Source organism: Polyodon spathula, chromosome 15, assembly GCF_017654505.1.
Source record: "Polyodon spathula isolate WHYD16114869_AA chromosome 15, ASM1765450v1, whole genome shotgun sequence".
In the NCBI taxonomy this organism is placed as follows: Eukaryota; Metazoa; Chordata; class Actinopteri; order Acipenseriformes; family Polyodontidae; genus Polyodon; species Polyodon spathula.
Genome location: NC_054548.1, coordinates 8,565,704 through 8,583,727, shown reverse-complemented (window position 1 = coordinate 8,583,727; position 18,024 = coordinate 8,565,704). Strand labels below are relative to the sequence as shown.

General features: G+C 39.2%; 1 protein-coding gene across 2 annotated transcripts in view; it reads left to right on the top strand.

The window, feature by feature from the left end:
* The window catches only part of LOC121327542 (amyloid-beta A4 protein-like), a 54,191-nt gene that overhangs the window by 13,626 nt on the left and 22,541 nt on the right, over positions 1–18,024 (top strand). For both annotated transcript variants that reach the window (XM_041271616.1, XM_041271617.1), the window contains exons 2-6: positions 6,710–6,877; positions 11,193–11,322; positions 11,888–12,000; positions 12,748–12,935; positions 14,869–15,056. In XM_041271616.1, coding sequence (XP_041127550.1) covers positions 6,710–6,877; positions 11,193–11,322; positions 11,888–12,000; positions 12,748–12,935; positions 14,869–15,056 — 787 coding nt within the window. The remainder of the gene's footprint in view (positions 1–6,709; positions 6,878–11,192; positions 11,323–11,887; positions 12,001–12,747; positions 12,936–14,868; positions 15,057–18,024) is intronic.

Sequence of the window (18,024 nt, the reverse complement as noted above, 5' to 3'; positions counted from 1 at the left end):
TGATCTAACAGAACAGCTTTCTGCTTAAGTTTTTAATTGCAATCTGATTTGCGTTTACATTTGAAATTGTGCAACATGTGCTATTCCTAATCTTTGTAGCATTCATTGCCAGCTTGAGCTGTTTTTTTTGTTTCCATTCCTGTCTTTGTACATTAATTTTGAAATCTCTTATCTCAGCATGTTTTTCGTTGTCTCCTTTGTTTGTTTATTTTATAGTTCTGTAAAATATTTCAATGAAGTGGTGACTACATGCATTTGACATTGTTGACAGTAAACTGGTAATTAAGATATCATTTGAAATGTGCAGGTGTATGCATGTTTTTTCTGCAGCAAAACAAAAAAAAAAAGATTGCAAAGGCAGTTTTTTTTGCTCCTGCGACAGTCTCGCTACATTTTGTGCCAAAACACAAAGCTGAAAATAAACTCACCATAGGGGGACAAGCAGGTGTTGTATTTAAATGCATTGTTTATTTTCACAATTGATATTGTGCAATTGGATGATCAAAGACTATTAAAAAATTAACTGAAACATTTGTAATAGTACAGATTGTTTATTACTATCTAAAACAGATTGTTAGTCGTTAACTGCACTGCAGTAGTATGGGTCCTCTCCGAGTCAGGAACACACAAGAGATTATAAATTTATTATGCTTTAACAGCATTAGTTATTGTGAGAAGAGTGGCTCACAGTCATATCTCCGAGTCAAGGCTGTAGCGCCATACAATGTAAAGCTAGGGCTCTATGCATTTCCACAGCTGAATCCTGAAGGAGCATGTGTACTGGAAATAAATATGGAAAGGCCCATACTAAAAGTAGTATGATGTCCTCAAGTGTATTTGCAACGACTGCAGTATCACGAGTGAACTGCCCAAGAACTTCTCAACACTGCTTCTGTATCACTGGGTTCTAAAGGGGCAAGAGTGATATCTACTCTGAAGAAGTCATCTCCCCTTCAGCAATGAGGTAATTGGTGGAGATGCTGTTGCTGTATGAGTGCACTACTGAACTGTGACGCACACTGTTGGGTCTGTGGAGTGTGGATCTAGTTCATTCAACTGAAAGCAAAAAAGATTATATGGTTAAAGACTTCTATAAAATTTGATTAAGTCTTTTCTAGGATAGTTTCCAGTACGGTATCTGAAGGGGCTTGTAGGTTTTGTCACCACGCCAGCTCGTGAGGGGTGTAGGAGCAGCACAGGCTGGCATTTCTGCTTCAAACAGGGATCCCACCTGCTCCTGGACTCCCAGAGCACTGCAGTCCAGATTGGAGAGAGTGGCCTAGGTCACAGTAGGGAATACAGTGCAGCTTTATAGAGTTCTTCTACCAGCATGACTGGTGTGCTTTCCTTAATACACCGTCAACCCTAAGGAAAAGGGTTCTTTCAGTACACACTGTAAAACCAAGAGGCCAGACAAATATAAGATTAAAAAAAGCCATGGAAAAAATGCACAGCTGTGGGCTGTAATAACAAAAAGACCTATGGTCTTAAGTTTGGAGTTGAATGTCAGCGAGGAAATCAGTGCAGCCTAGTTGTTGGAGCTGAGTAAGACATTACCAGTTGGTACCAGAGTGTCAGCAAGAATCCCTCCCACAGTGGAATGGACATTTTGAATACCCGAGGGGGATAAGTACTTTTATAAGCCAGCATCATCTGATCGCTCCCTAGGCATATTGATTAAGTTTCAGTAATCGCACCAGTCAATTTAAAATGTATTCACAGAGCTCTAATCTGTTTTTCCTTGAGGCGTTTTGCTTAACACTTTGCTTGATGATTGCTTTAGGACTTTTTTTTGGTCCTGTAGCGCACAGTATATTTCTGAAAAATAGTTTGGGATTATTAGGCTTCCAAGCTGGCCTGGAAAGCTTATTTTTATTGTAAAGATTTTCTTTTGGTCGTTTTTCCTCCCCAAACTTTAAACTTCTCATGTTCGCACACGGTGTAACCAGTCAACATGAAATTTGGCTGGTTTCATCCCCTTCATTTTTGATTCGGAATGGTCATAAATGGCTTTTCTTTTTCATTTTGGTAATGGTTTCTTTGTTTGCTCATCAGTGACACCTTAGCACATTTGGTCCTGCATCAACCAAGGTGGTGGCCTGAAACTTTGCATATGCCATCAGCAACCAAACCCACTTCAAGTTTTATAATCAAAATGGCTGCCACCAAATTCGCCAAAACGCGCACCAAATATCAAACGGCTTCTGTTTTGAAACCTGTTTAACCAATTAACTCTGAACTTGGTAGGCATTATCCTGGAGACAATGGAATTCATATTACAATGCAAATTACTTTCAATGTTTTTGCACACAAGTACATTACAACAACACGTTTCAAACCGTATAACACATTATCTGCACGTTTGTGGCAAGTGAGTGAAACATTGCTGTGTAGCTTCATTCTCTACAGTATATAATGTTATGGAGAAAGTATAAAGAAAATAACAGAACTGGCAGAAGGTACTGGTGTCAGGACTTAAAGGATGTGTTGCAGTAAGAATACCTCTGTTAAGAAAGGGGAACAAGACTAAAAGGCTAAAATATGCACAAGAACACAGAAATTGGACTATGGAACAATGGTCAAAGGTGCTTTGCACTGTTGATGGATGGACAACGACACTTGTGCCTTCTGACAGTTCTCTTGTCAATTCAAGACTTGCCTTCTTTCTGTTCCTTAAGGATATTATCTTCAAGTATTGCTTATCCTTTTTAGACAGGTTGGTCCAGTCCTGGTTTTGTCAATTACAGATGATGTTTCTCTGTACTTGTTGATTATGCTTCGGATACCACACCTTGAAAATCAAGTGATCCAAGTTATTTTACTCAATGTTTTTCCTTCTTTGTGTAAAGGTTGTTATATTAGTAGCAAACACTAGTGGAGGCTTTGAGTAAATTGTTGATACTCATAATGCATCAGAGTAGCAAAATGCATAGCAGTATGTGTATATATATATATATATATATATATATATATATATATATATATATATATATATATATATATATAAACACATACATACAGGTCAAGTCAGATCGTACCATTAAAACCACAAGTATTAAATCTTTAATTTCCAGCAAGCTGTCTTACAGTGGAATAAGGAAGATATTTCCAAGGCTAATTATGTCTTTTTCAACCCTCAACAGACCACAACTGAACAGTAAGAGCCTCTTATTGCCCTACACAACACAGTACACCTCTGTGTTGCCCTACACCACACAGTACATGGCACCACCCGCACTCACACAGTTCGTGCTGCACTAATAACTCCCCACCACACAACAAATATCTCAACAAAGGGGTACAGGATTGATCTAAAACAGGATTGATGTGAAATTTGGTGAAACTTCACAAACTTGTTCCTATCCACATTGTTTACCGCATCTGAAGTTTTATTGTTGAAGGTCTGTTTTTGTAATTAATCATTAAAAGCTGTTGTGTATTTTTAGTAATGGGGGAAAAGTGTTATGTAGCAATGTAAGATTACATTTTGTGACAGTTTTTTAAATGTCCACATTTCAAAACAAAAATGCATTTGTAGCATCCATGTTTGAAAACAAAACAAAGTAAAGGAATGCTTGTTTTTTAAAAAAAAAAAAAAAAAAAAAAAAAAGATTCTGTACACCCTCCACTTTGATTAGTTGTTATTACAAAGGTATTTATGATTAACAAGCAGCCAGTAAGCCGTCACCTGGGCAAGAACAGTCTTCACTTCAGAATAGGAAGTGCAAATCCTTTCATAACACCCAGTTAGCTGTTAATAAGGCATGTGTGGGAATAGGTGTAGTAACTACCTTGCAAAGTCTTATTCAGTGCTTATAAATGATCTATTAAGTGTGTGTTAGTTAAGTAATTGGTGATGTCTAATAGGTGATGTTTTTCATTTAAAAAGAGTATTCAATTGATGTAAACACTGTTGGCACTACTGCGAGATGTAGATAATTAAAAAAAAAAAAAAAAAAAAAAACCCTCCATAAATCTTACCTGTATTTCTGTTTGCTATATAGGTCTCACTTGTGCATTTTTTTTTAAAAGAAACACTTACTGTTACAAAGATGCATTTACGTACAAAAAATGCTATCTGGTACTGTGGGTTTATTGTTTTGCATCCTTTACTTTTGGATGGTACACACAGTGAAATTTTAAAACTGTCTAACGTGACTGACCTCGAAGAAAAGGGTAGGTGAAATGACACAGGAAGTGATGGACTACCTGAAAGTAAGCAATGCAAGTTTTTTTTTTTTTTTAAACTTAGTATGGTAGCAGAATTTTTTTCTAAAAATAAAAATGAATATTTGCTATTCCGTCTTTCAAAACAGCACATCAAACCTACATAGCGAATGGAAGTTAGTGTTAGATTTGTATTTTGTTAGCTACTGCAGAACCTTTCAAACTGAAAATACGTATCTTTGTATTAAATATAAAGTATTTTCACTTGTCTAGCACCACTTTGAAAGCAATTGCACAGGTACGTATGTAAAGTAGACTTGCTGTTCTACAATAAGGTATCTCTTGTAAGGACTGAGATGTGTATTGCAGCGATTGCTGTTCTATTACCTTTACGGAAGATTAGAATACAAAAAAGAAATACATTTCTAAAGCAATCTTTAGAATGAGAATTCTGGCCAATCATTTCAGAACGATGACATTTTTGTACAAGAATGGGTACAGTTATTATTAGAGAGCAATTCAATACATTCCACAGCTCTGAGACACTTGGTAGTCATGCAGTTATTCACATGGCTTTCCATGACAGTTTCCATACTGTTAATATATTTTTGTTCCACAGTTTCAATTAGTTCCTACAGTAATTCTTTTGGGGAATCTAGAAATATTAGACAGATTACAGGCAGTGTTTTAGTGATTTTTATTGTAGAAACTATTTAATTTGGCCCAGCTCCCTGCTAAATATATTCACATAATTTCACTCCATGCCACTATTTGCTGTACAATTACAGTTTCAGATTGTTGTACTGATATTGTTTAATGGGTGCCCATAAAGAGGGAGGGACTTGGAGGCATGGTGGTGGTGGTGGTGGGGTGGGGGTCGGGTGTTTGGGGTTGAGAACTTCACGTTGAGTTTAGAGGAATATAAAAGAGAAGAGGATTAGAGCAGGCAAAAAGGGAAAAAAGTGTCATGGTCAGTATAGATTAGTGGGATTTTGAAACCTAATCTCTGACAGTTTTACAGAACAGGCATTTAAGCGCTTTCACTACAGTAACTACTGAAGGATTTTATAGTACGAAGAACTGGATCAATTCCTGACATTTAAAACTGCTTTGAGACTTAATGTCATGTCACAAAAGTAATTAACTACAGCAGACTGTACTGCTTTTAAAGGTATTATTATTGTACATTTTTTTAACACTATCTCCCAGCATTACTCTCTTTTTCAGGTTTTGATTAATCAAACCATAAGTATTTGCCGAGTCAACGCATTTGGACATTTGGAATAATGTTTATTGTTTGTGTGCGGTTCAGGTTACCCCCAAAACATCCCCTGAAAGTTTAAATCTCAGTTGGGGGGGTTGAAAACGGGGTGGTCGAAGCAGAGCATGTTTTATGAAGGAATTGTTGGGTTTATTCCTTCTAAAGAGCTCATGAAAATCCCATTCGCTAACACATCTCTTGCATAGTGTGATCGTCTCAAGCTGGCTTAATGCAGCGTTACTGTGATCATATAATCAATGAGCAGGATAATTGTTATGGATGGAGGAGAGGGAGAGGGTACCTCTCCTTACTTCAGACAGGTTGCTGGAATAGCAGAGCAAGATGAGGCATTCTTTATGATCTGGTCATGGGTTTAATTGATTTAATTTGACAGTTAGGCATAGGAGGTTTCAAGTTTAGCGAACTTGATTTGATCCGTCAAACTTTTAAATCAGTCCTGAGTTAAAGCTTTGTGAACAGTACATATCATCCAGTCAGACACATCTGGGAATTGCAGAGCAGTTTGGAAGTAACTGACTGTACATGTCTTGTAAATTCCCTCTGTGTTTTTTTTGGGGGGGGGGTTCTGCTTCAGCGGGCTCAGAATGCACCGTCACTGTAACAGCTAACAGGAACACATTTGAATTTATGCAGTAGCGAGTCCTTCAGGATCTTGTTTTTGTGCCATGGGACCATGAAACAAACCCGTCTGCTGTCACAGCTCTGCCAGTTCATGCTTACAACTCTGGTTCTGCCTATTGCTATATTTTGTGATCTGTAGAAAAACCTTGCAATGGGTTCAGCAGTGAAGATGGAAAGTAACTGCATTTCAAAGTATCTTCATTCTGAAAGAAGGCTCCCTGCTACAACAGGGTGGATATTGGTTGGGTCTTTGCCTATAGAAAAGAGCTCCCCCTTCTGAACACAAACAGCACTTATAGCCCAGCTTGCTGGAATGTGTATTTCAGAGGACTATTATGAATACAAACCAATGAAGATGAGGATATACAGGCTACATTTATAATATATTGAATATAATACCCATGCAGACCACACTACAGGAGAAAGGGTTACATGCAGAGTCTTGATGGTTTTACACTGAAGACGTCTATTGTGTTTGGTGCACATGTATAGTCCCTGGTTGAAGGCTTTGTAACTCATGCAGTTTAGATATGGTTATGTTTCTATCATTGTATTTTAAACCTGCTGCTGGACTCTGGACAAGACATGCTATAGAATTGAAATGATTGAATTGTGGATTCCCTGTTTTGTTTGTTTCAGGTGCCCACCGATGGATCTGTGGGTCTTCTAGCCGAGCCCCAAGTGGCCATGTTCTGTGGGAAGCTCAACGTGCACATCAACGTACAGACTGGCAAGTGGGAGTCAGACCCCAGTGGGACCAAGAGCTGCATCGGCACCAAGGAGGGCATCCTGCAGTACTGCCAGGAGGTGAGCATCCCTCAAAACTATCAATCACAAACTGAAGGGAAAACTAGAAGAAACCCAAGGGCTATTTACCTCTCTTCTCTCAAGGTCAACATAGTAGCAAGGACTTTTAGATGCAGACCATGAAAGTGGCATTAGAAAAATAAAAATCCAAAAAACAAGAGACTGTGAATCGGGTGAGTAAAGTTATTGATCATTTTGCCAAACCTAGAACAGATGAAGAACTAAATATCATTGCCAGCGATCAGTCTGAGAAGTACTCAATCAAAATGTAAGTGGGCTGCAAGCTTTTTGAGCAATTGTTCAAGCCAGGAAGGAAATGCAAAAGCTGAGTTAAATCGAACATCTGTGTAATTAATGGAGATTTACTAAGTGATGATGAAATCGCTGCTGTTCCAGAAGATATGAGAAATACAAATTAGAAGGGGGTTGTTTGCATGGAAATTCATTTTGTGGTACAATATGGGGTAACATTGTAGACAGGAGAGACATGGGATCCTGAATAGTTCGCAGCCTTTACCTGGAATGTAAGGTTGGCATTAAAAAATGTGGGTGGGGAAAAAGAAATGAGGAACGAAAAACGGTATCTACCAGAATGCCATAGCTATCCAAGAAAAATGACTGACTGGCAATCAGTTCAGCTAATACATCTGTTTTTAATTTAACAAGCCAGACATGTATACAAGTTAGGGATCCTTTTGTAAATTTAGTGAGCTAGGGTTTATTTTTGTTTTGTATTGTTTGTTAAAAGAAGCCATGTTCCCACTGGAAAAGGGACACTGAGGAACAGAATCGTAGAATTAATCAATCAATCAAATGATCAAAGGGTGAGGTCACAAAAATTTATCTGGGAGAAAATCAAACGCAAATTAACCTGATTCCCAAATGAACTAATCCTGCTCCGAAAGTGTTTCCATACTCAGTTATCATATGGAATGTAATTTGCTAATGCAGTAGTGGTGTGTAAGGAAATTATTTTTTTTACGGAGATTCTATTTCCGGACTGGTTCCCCGTTGTGAAGGCAACGAGGAGCGATTTTATTACCTAGTCCAGAAGCGAATGGCGAAAGTATAGGGGTTTTGTGTGTGAAAGAGGTTTGACAGACCCTGTTTGCACACTTGCTATCCCAACAAAAGATTATAAAACTTCTGTCAGCCCTTTGGTAAACAGTGGGAAACAGAGTTATTCAGTGATAACTTGAGCTTGAATCAGAGGGCAAGTTTTATTTTAATGTTTTGATTACAAAAGATACACACAAAAATTAAATACTGTTAACCAAAAACAAAGGTACCAATCCCAACCTAATAATGCAATAACATTGTAAATAAAATCTGTCTCTGTTATGCATTTCAAAGCTGCGTTTTCATCCCCTCGCACTCCTTCCAAGGCTCTGCTTTAATACTGGCTTTCTTTGTTACTGTTTAAGGCACTTTTCCACCTGTCTTTCTTCTGGAGCTCTAAAACAAAGCCCCAGTACAATCCCCTTAAGCAGCTTATTTAAATACTTCCTCATCATGTGCCTGGTACACTTTACAGTATACTTGTAATTGCAGTATTGTACAGGGTTTTAGGCCTCAATCCAGGTAAACAAGCTCCTCCTAAACACTCCATTTTCCCTCTCATCTATTCCTGCCTAGCGACTAGAACTTTGGCTACCAGCCGTTCTAATAGGAGTGTCTGGGAACTCAAGCTTACATCCTGTCAGCAGGATCATTACAATGGCACAATACAAAAGCACATTTAAAACCATATACATTTTATTCCAAGCTTTAACTTAAGTGCCAGTTGTTTAAGGGGGGTGATGTGCGACCATATCATTTGGTTACAGCCTTAACAGGCATTGTCAGCATTTTTAAATGTGTTTGTGTAACTTTCTTTGCATTGGGTAACGTCTCAATCAGATTTTTAAATGACATTCTAAATCGCTGTATAAGTAAGGGATAAACAGCGATAAGTGTTGAATCGGTAAAGATAATATGTTTAGAGTGCCTTTAGTCACAAGAAACTGTGGATTATGTTTTCAACAATTTGATTTGTTTATGCCATTTAAAATATTTCTTCCTAATTTGATACTTGTTCGATTTTAATGAGATACAATTAAGTTGGTAATTGGATTTGGTTGTTGCTAGTTACGCAACAGTTAAAATATTATGTTATACTATTACTTTTCTTTAAAAATTTGAAATGCTAAACTGAAATCGCAATGCTAAGTGTTACATTGAAATGTGTAATACAATAATTGTTGACATGATTGTTGCGTAATATAGTGGCATTTGCTTTTCTGTTGAATTGTTCTGACTATGGTTTTGTTGACAAATAAGTTTTCTGTGGAACTGTAACAAACTGGATTTGTTAATCAATGTATCTGCCCCTCACTACCCTTCTATTCAAAGCCACACAACCACTTTTAGTTTCAAGATTCATAGAAATAATCAATACAAAAGTCAAAGGGTGACGTCCCAGAAATGTTTAAAAACAAACAAACAATACTAGCAAGTTTGGTACAAGACCTTTCAGTGAAAGAGGAAACAAACACCCAAGTTGGTGTTGCAAAAAAGATTTGAAATGCCTTCACCTTTTACGTGTTGGCAACATATTTAGTGCTGTACTATAGTGTGAAAAGGGAGTCTAGCAGATGTAAAAGCACATTGTTGTGGTGTGTTTTTTTTTTTTTGTATGTGCGTATTACCCTTAGGCGGTTTGTAGCACTTACTCGGTATGGTTTTGGTAGCAGAGTGTTAAGTGCCCATGGACAAGTCACTCTGGACACGTCGAGCTGTACAATTTATTGTTCCAGCACAGCAGTGGAGCAAGTAGTCTGTGTTATTCAAGGAGGCAGGAGATAATTTACAGCACATGCTGATACCAGCCCACCCGATCAGTATGAGCAAGCAGCCTCGTGATTCAGTCATGCTGCAGTGAAAGCAGGAGGACGTGGACTGGAGAGCTGATGCTCAGATCTAACGGTGCTTCAGGAAGGCATAGAGCAGTAACACAGATGTCTCGAAGAGCCATTGTTACACATTTGTGATATAAATGTAACCCTATTCTATTGGGGTCACCCCTGTTGGTCTCTTCAAGGTTATATTTTGGGTTTTGCTTTATTTAAAGTGGTAGTATTTACAGGTAACTCCAACTGTCTGTTTACTATCTAGGTCTCAGGTGTGCAAAAGTGAACTTACAGCTGTGAAACTTGACGGGTAGCTCTAGCCTATCATGGGGAAGACAGTAGTACATTGAGTCCTAAAAGACATTCCATCACATCACCCCCTATAACCTGCCTGTGTTCCAACTTTGCTACCTTGAAGCCTTTCTTCCTCGAGGACGTAGTGGCATGTACCCCTGGTATATACAGGCACTGTTTAAATAGAAACGTAATAGCTTAAAACTGCAGCACAGCTCTGTTTTGTATTCCAGCATGTCAAAGGACACTGCTGCCAGTTGGGTTTGGGCCCACGCATCGTGTAAACCCTTTCTCCAGATGCCTGCGCTGTTCTGTTAGTTAGACCTCGACCTGCTTCTTTGTTTGTTTTTATTCTGGGCCACAGCTCGTTGCCTCTTACATTTTTCACAGAACAAAAGAAACCGAATGGTGAGGCATGAATCCAATCTCTGGAACACTACGAGAGTTCAGCCAAACCAAACAGTGCACTTTTGTTTTGGAGTGTCTGTGATTCACTGGTGCAGCATGCTGCTGATTTATACTCTGGGGAGGGCACCAATATCAGCGTGAAAATTGGCTCCCTTAATTTTTCACTCAATAAGGAGTAAGCCATACTGCTGCACTGCTATATCCCAGAGAGTGTGGTGGTGCAATCACAACCCCAGCTCAGAATTATATTGATAGTCATGTTCCTGCTACACTTCTCATTTGAGCTGCCCTCCTGTGTATCAATATATGTGTTTCTGAACAGAGCCAGGGCAGAGAGCATTGTTGCAGAGTGTGTACTGGCAAAAACAATGTGAAAATCTCATTGCTAAATGTAACTCCATATGTATATTGAAAAGCAGGAAGGCTACATGTAGTCAGTATATTTAAAAAGCAGATTTCTTCATGTGGCAAAGCGATTGATAAGCTGCTGTCAAAGTCTCCCCATCAGTTCTTCTGCAAAGTAATTTCAGTCCTGTATTTAGGTGACTCATTCTCGACTAAAATCCCATTCGTAGCCCAGCGTTGTTGACAGGCAGATCTGGTAAATTGAAGAGAAACAATGCTACATCACCTAATGAATGAGTGAATCCCTGTGTGCTGCAGGCAGTGCACACCCAGGGGAAGATGGATGTGTTCTCTCTGAATCTCAAAATGTCACCCCACAGGTGTATCCAGAGCTGCAAATCACCAACGTGGTGGAGGCTAACCAGCCGGTGACCATCCAGAGCTGGTGCAAGAAGGGGCGCAAGCAGTGCCGCAGCCACCCTCACATCGTGGTGCCCTACCGCTGCCTGGGTACGACTCTGGGAATGGTTCTCATCTGAAATGCAGTTTCTAACAATGTGGCTGATGCACGTAGCTGGACTGCTGCTTCTTGCTGTCTTGTTTTTTATTTGAATGATGTGCAACACAGCCAGGCCTTGACATACTGATAGTTGTCATAATATCATGAAGCAGCCTAGCACTGTGTCTGCAAGTCTATCTGTGTTTTGACAAGCTCTGTCTACCAATTTCTGTTCTCTCTGCAGCTGTGATTTTTCTATTGAGATTTTTTAAAATTGTATTATTTCGCAGTTGTAGAGGGTGCAGAAATTAGTTGCACACCCCTCTATTGGTCAAACTCTGCTTCTAAGGAATGTTTTCAAAAGAAGCACCCTGGGCTGAAAAAAAACTGAAACAAGTCAGTAAGCCTGGTGCATAGAGGCATATACAGTTATGCAAACACACACATAATATAGTTTTAAGCAGAGAAGACATTGAATATTCTGAACATGTAGATTGTATTCAGCCCTGGTGTAGAGTGCTGCAGTTAGTCTAGAAGGCCAGCGTTGATGGTGTTTCTCTTTCTATCTCTCTACAGTGGGAGAGTTTGTGAGTGATGCCCTGCTGGTTCCTGACAAGTGCAAATTCCTCCATCAGGAGCGTATGGACATGTGTGAGAGCCACCTGCACTGGCACACCGTCGCCAAGGAGGTAAGGGCAGATTCGCACACACGACTCTGTACTCTCTCACAAGTGGAGAGCTGCCTATACACGTGTTGTACGTTTTTCACTCTTAAGCATTTCTTGAAAATTGCTTAGCTTGCTGTCATAAGACTTATGGGTGTTCCTTCTTACATATTCTTGAGGGTATTTGAATTATACATAGCAACTCTGTATGGTGCCGCTGCTGTGTATGGAGCAGTCTATAGTAAGTATCCAAAGCACAGGGGGTACCTATAGCAGTTGTAGTGCTTCAGTAAAATATGTTCTGAATACCTAGTGTACAAGACAGTGTAAGAGAAGTGATATGGTAGAATGTGTTTGAAACATACAAAATATACGCCAACACTAATAATTTTAATTAAAAAAAAAAAAACTGAGCAACCGTCCGTGTGTATTTTTAAACAACATGTGAATGTTTTATTCCATTTATATGGATTACATGTAAAATAGGATTTTCAGTCCAATACAAACAAGTAGCTATTTGATAACATCACCAGTAAATTATGCAAATTAGTACCGTCGAAGGTTCGAACCTTACTTCGGTAATGTCTCGAACCTTCGAAGGTCAAAATGTACCCTTCGTTGCAGCCCTAATACAATCATTAGATTTTTGTGAACCATTTTTAATGCTTTAAAATAACTTGGCAATGGGGTTTATCCTGGAAAGCAAAAAAAAAAAAATCCCCTTTCACTATTGCTTCCTGCCCCCTCTGTCATCCCCTCCTCCTCCCTCAGTCCTGTGGTGACCGCTCAATGAATCTCCATGACTACGGCATGCTTCTGCCCTGTGGGATTGACCGCTTCCGTGGCGTGGAGTTCGTGTGCTGCCCCTCCGACGCCAACCAACTGGACTCCACCGAGCTGGAGGAGGACGACTCGGACGTGTGGTGGGGCGGTGCCGATGCAGACTACACCGACGGCAGGTAGGAGGCGCTGTGCTATTCAGAGGAATCCCAGCATTTGTTTCCTGCATGCTGCTCAATGTTGAGTCAGCTATCCAGCCCAGTTTATAGGATGCACAACGCCAGCCACCAAGTTTGCAAAATTGCCTGGCTCAGTAGGCCCCAGCAGATCTAAGCCATTTTTGTTTTTTTCCTTTTTTCCCCCCATTTAATTTGTTATCATTGGGTGTCCTTTCTTTTAAAAGGACTTGTTTTGAAAGTGTTTAGGTAGGTAAACATGAAAGCTACATTCTCCTGAGTGTGTGTAAACCAGCCTTGTTTACAGATGGACAGACTGGCAGGAGGTTTATAATGCAGAACTGATGAAGCAGCTCTTTGCATTCAAAGAGCTCATTGCAGAAGTGCTGTGTTACCAAATTTGGGTCCGGAGGCTCTCCAAATAGGGGGATTAAACCTGTACCCTCTGTCTCTCCACATCACCCGCTCTCCCGTTCCAAACAGCAGGATTAACCCCTCACCTTCCCCATTCACTCGCATCCACTTTATTCGTCAGTGCTTTATTGGCAGGATCTCTCTCTCTCTCTCTCTCTCTCTCTCTCTCTCTCTCTCTCTCTTTGTTATTGTGACTTTATGCTGATTGATAAAAGAAAAGGCCTCACCTGAATATTTACTAATGTAGTTGGCAATATATTAAAATCTCTTTTGAAGGAATTGCAGGGTTCAAAATTAGCACTTGCTGAATTCGGGTAGATTTAGTCTGGGGTGGGTAAATTTCCCACCCCAGTGGTACACTCACAACTGGGGGGTGGGTTACTATGACCTCCAGCGTCGTGTCTCTTTCCGTCCCACTGCCTAAACTGTTGTAAGCTAGGAGAGAAACTTACAAGGGAAATGTCATTCTAGCTCCCTGCTATTAAGAAAGAAACAGGACCAAGTGGAAAGTCTTAGTGTACTGCGCCATCTTATTCTTGCCCCCTGCTAGGTCCTTCTGGAAGTTCATCTTATGCTTTCTCCAATACACATGTCATTTGAATTCATCACAGAAGGTTGAATTTGCTGGTTCCAAGATTCCCACTACAAGTTTCTCAGTATTCGGTTGTATTAAACGTTCCAGCTCCAAGATCCTTCATACAGATTTCTCTGACATACTGTATTGTATTAGCTGGCTTTTAGGTCCACAGTACTGATTTTTTTAAGACGTACTGTATTGAATTTGCTGGCTGTCGGATCTCCAATACAGATTTCTCTGAATAGCATTTGTATAACTTTTTTTTTGTATAGTTCAGGTTCCCATGTACTGAAACTAAAAGCGTTTTCATTGAAATTGAACATTCCGGTACAGTCTGAACTGTCGGGAAGGAAGGGCAGTGTTAAAGGAAGTTTGTTCTTGTTCTGCTCTCATATCTCTGTGCTCTGTTGCTTTGACCTTTATAAACCAGGACACCCTAGCTCCCTTCACGATAGATTTGAAGCCCTGTACAAAAAAACATCCCTCTGCTTTTCTTATCTAACCACTAGAAACATCAAACATTTTTGGTAATAATAATATAATATAGAAATAGTACAATGTTTAGAGAAACCTTGTATCCCATGTAAACAGCCTCATAAATTACATATTGTGTTACTAATCAAGAATGCTGTACATAGCTCCTCCCTGCATGTCTAAAAAGAACCTGTATTTATGTAGTTATACATTTGTGTTTTATTTTATTCATTTCCTGTATAATTGTGCAAATAAGAGTATGCACTAATGTAATGGATCACCAAAAATCCATCTACATATTACGATCACAGTTTAACATGCTGGCATATTGTCATGCAGAGATTTATAAACTTGAGGACACTTAAACCGAAGGGTTAACTGCATTTTCTCAGAAAACAGAATGTTCAGGTATAAGCCCATGCATGTCTGGGTTTTCTAATCCCGTCCCCTGTCCCCGTCTCCTCCTATCAGTGAGCCCCGGGAGGTGGAGCTAGAAGACACTGAGGAGGCAGAGCCAGCACTGGATGAGGATGATGAGGATGATGATGATGAGGGAGAGGAAGAGCCCGAGGGAGAGCCCAGCGAGCACACCACCAGCATCGCCATGACAACCACCACCACCACCACCACAACCGAGTCTGTAGAGGAGGTTGTCAGAGGTGAGCAGCGCCATTCCAAAGCTCTCTCTTCATAACCTCTTTCTGTGAGGCTGTCAACATTCTCTGGTGTTGGGCTTCATCTGATCTGCAGTATAATTAGAAACTTTTATTTATAGTGTTTTCATCATGCAACTATCTGGAGTAAAGTGTTTATTTTGTGCCGTTTTTTATTGAAACATCAGTTGCTTAGCCACTTAATGGGATAACTTTCAGTTAGTTTCTGAATAGCTAAAAATAACTGTTCTGTAATTGATTCTACATGAATTTGTTTAATAATTCTATAAAATGAATACATGAGGCTTAAATTAGATAGCTGAAGAATATTTCCTCCTTATTTGCTTTTCTACTGTGCCAGGATATCTCTGTCCATTATTGCGTTAAAGTGGAAAATTGCACATTTAACAAGCTTTGATGTTTTAATGAAGAATCAGCCTGCTCAAAAAATCACATGGTGATGCTGTATTGCAGTAAAAACGGCAGTGAGTTTAAAATGGAATAGTACAATATACAGATATTGACTGGAGCTGAGGCTTATAGTACAAAATGAGGGCTTGAAATGTCACATCATCAAATTACCCTCTGGAATGGCAAGCTCAAAGACATTCGTAGAGTCATTTATAGATAGGCTTGCTACTATTAGATTTTTATTTTTTTGCCAAATCGACAATTAATGCTGACATTTATTTTTTAAAGAATTTACAAAGTTTTTTTTTTTTTTCGATCTTTATTTTTATGTTCAAGCAGAGCATGGGTGAAATCGACCTTTATGCTTAAAAAAAAAAAAAAAAAAAAAACAGACTCTCTATGCCACTGAGGGGTGTCTCATTTATCATATTTGACATGCAATAAAACCATGGTTACTGACATTCTAATTGAAATAACGTTTGGTCACAGTGGAGTTATACCTTGTCTACACCAATTAAAAAATTGTCTCAAACAAACCGTATAAAACAGACTTATATAGCATACAATCACAAGTAAAAATAATATGCTCACAGCAAAACATTATATTGTTGAACAGAACTAACTTGCACTTATTATTCTGAACTCCGCCCCTCTCGTGCTTTAGCACTCAGAGTCACTGGAGGCAGATGGGCCGCTTCGTCCTCCCGCAGAGACTTCAGCCGTCGGTTAGGGTTTGTGCACAACACTGATTTAATTGTTTTCCTCTTGCGTCCCATTTTCAAATCAAACTAGTAACTGTCCCTGTATATACCTATAATAGCAAAAGCTTACCTACCTTAACCTGCTAATTTCAATGTAGGTGCTCTAGCTGGCAAATTAAAGTGCAGTCAGTCTTGATGATTGACAGTCATTTAAACGAATGAGAGTATTCTAGCACTGCTTCAGCCAACGAGATCTGTCAGAATAGGATGAAATGACTGACGGTGAAACCACACTAACCCCTAGCCATTCAGAGCGACACACAGACGGGATAGACAGCAAGTATAAAAACTACACAGACTAGAGATGATTTCTTAAATTATTTTTGTTAAGAAAAAAATAGCGAGTGGTTTTACTGACGTTTATCCTATATATATTATATATATTAAAATAAGTTTTATTTTTGGGGAATTCAGCGTTTCACGAGCGTTACCCATTACAATCGAAAAGCAGCAAGGCTACCTGTAGATTAATAAATGTAACCACTCAAATTTGGAGCAGCAAGACTCTTCAGAATCATTGCAAACCTTGTAAAGGGTTCGAACTAAAAGTTAAAAGGTATTTTGCTTTTAAAAGGTATTTTACTTTTAAAAGGGGCTTGCTTTTTAAGTTTTCACATGATTCAATACACGAGAGTAAAGTGTCGGAGACTGATGCCACCATTTTGTGCAAATGCTTTGGTGGCGATTGTTGCATTGTCAGTTCGATAATAAATTTGTTAATTGATACTTCATTGTAAAGAACTAATTACAGTGCTTTTACTCCAAACAGGAATGTGAGAGAGTCTGTGTGGTGATGAGGAGTAGAGCTCCACCTGCAGCGAGACAGATTAACTTCATAAATTGCTGTCTTGTATTATTCATCTCTTGCGCATTAGACTAACAATGTGTATTTTGTCAATAGTGGGTACATGCTGTGGGTTTTAATGTCTAGACTTGGAAGTGAAAATTAAAGCTTTAATATCTGTATGATTGCAGCTGTGTTTCCTATCTTGCAGTAGATTATTGGACAAGTGTTTGACGCACAAGTTACACAAGGACAATCGCAAATTCTTACAGAATTGGGCTGTGGTATAAACAGTTCATGTGTGAATAACGGATTGTTGCTCTTTTAATGAGACTTCCTTGGCACAGTATCTCAGCCAGAGATTGATTACTGACACTGAAACTGCTTCATTATCTTGATGGGGAAACTGTTGTTGCGGTTCATTTTCTTCACTAAGCAAGCTCGGAATTATGTTTCCTTCCCCCTTCTGTGTCCATTCACTGACTAACTATATTTTTGAAAAAATTGCAGTCAGGTGCAGTGGTAGGTGGCTGACACTAGGGTACCAACAATGGTAGTCCTAGTGCGGAAGAACATCCAAAAATGTACATGACAATAAATACAAAAAGTAAAAACTAAACAGTGTGGGTAAAACAGTTAAAAACAAAACTTTACCATCCAGTGGCTCAACGCTACTCTCCCTAAAAGGGTCCCGCTCCAGAAACCTTCTCCCTAACACTCTAAATCAGGTGTGTCAAACTCAGCCCTTGGGGGGGCCGCTGTGTCTTCTGGCTTTCTTACCGTCCAAGCTCTGTTACTTAACTGGTCTAAGTATTTGATTAGTTGGGCACATTTAACACTCTTTTCCACGACTTTTATAGGTAGTGCACCTCAAACTGCAAAAATATTAAATGTCCAATTGAGCAATTAATTTGATCAATTAAGGTCATAGAAAGGATTAGTTTTGAATGAAAAGCAGAAGAGCCTGCTGCCCTTGAGGACTGGAGTTTGACACCCCTACTGTAAATAAACTGAGGTG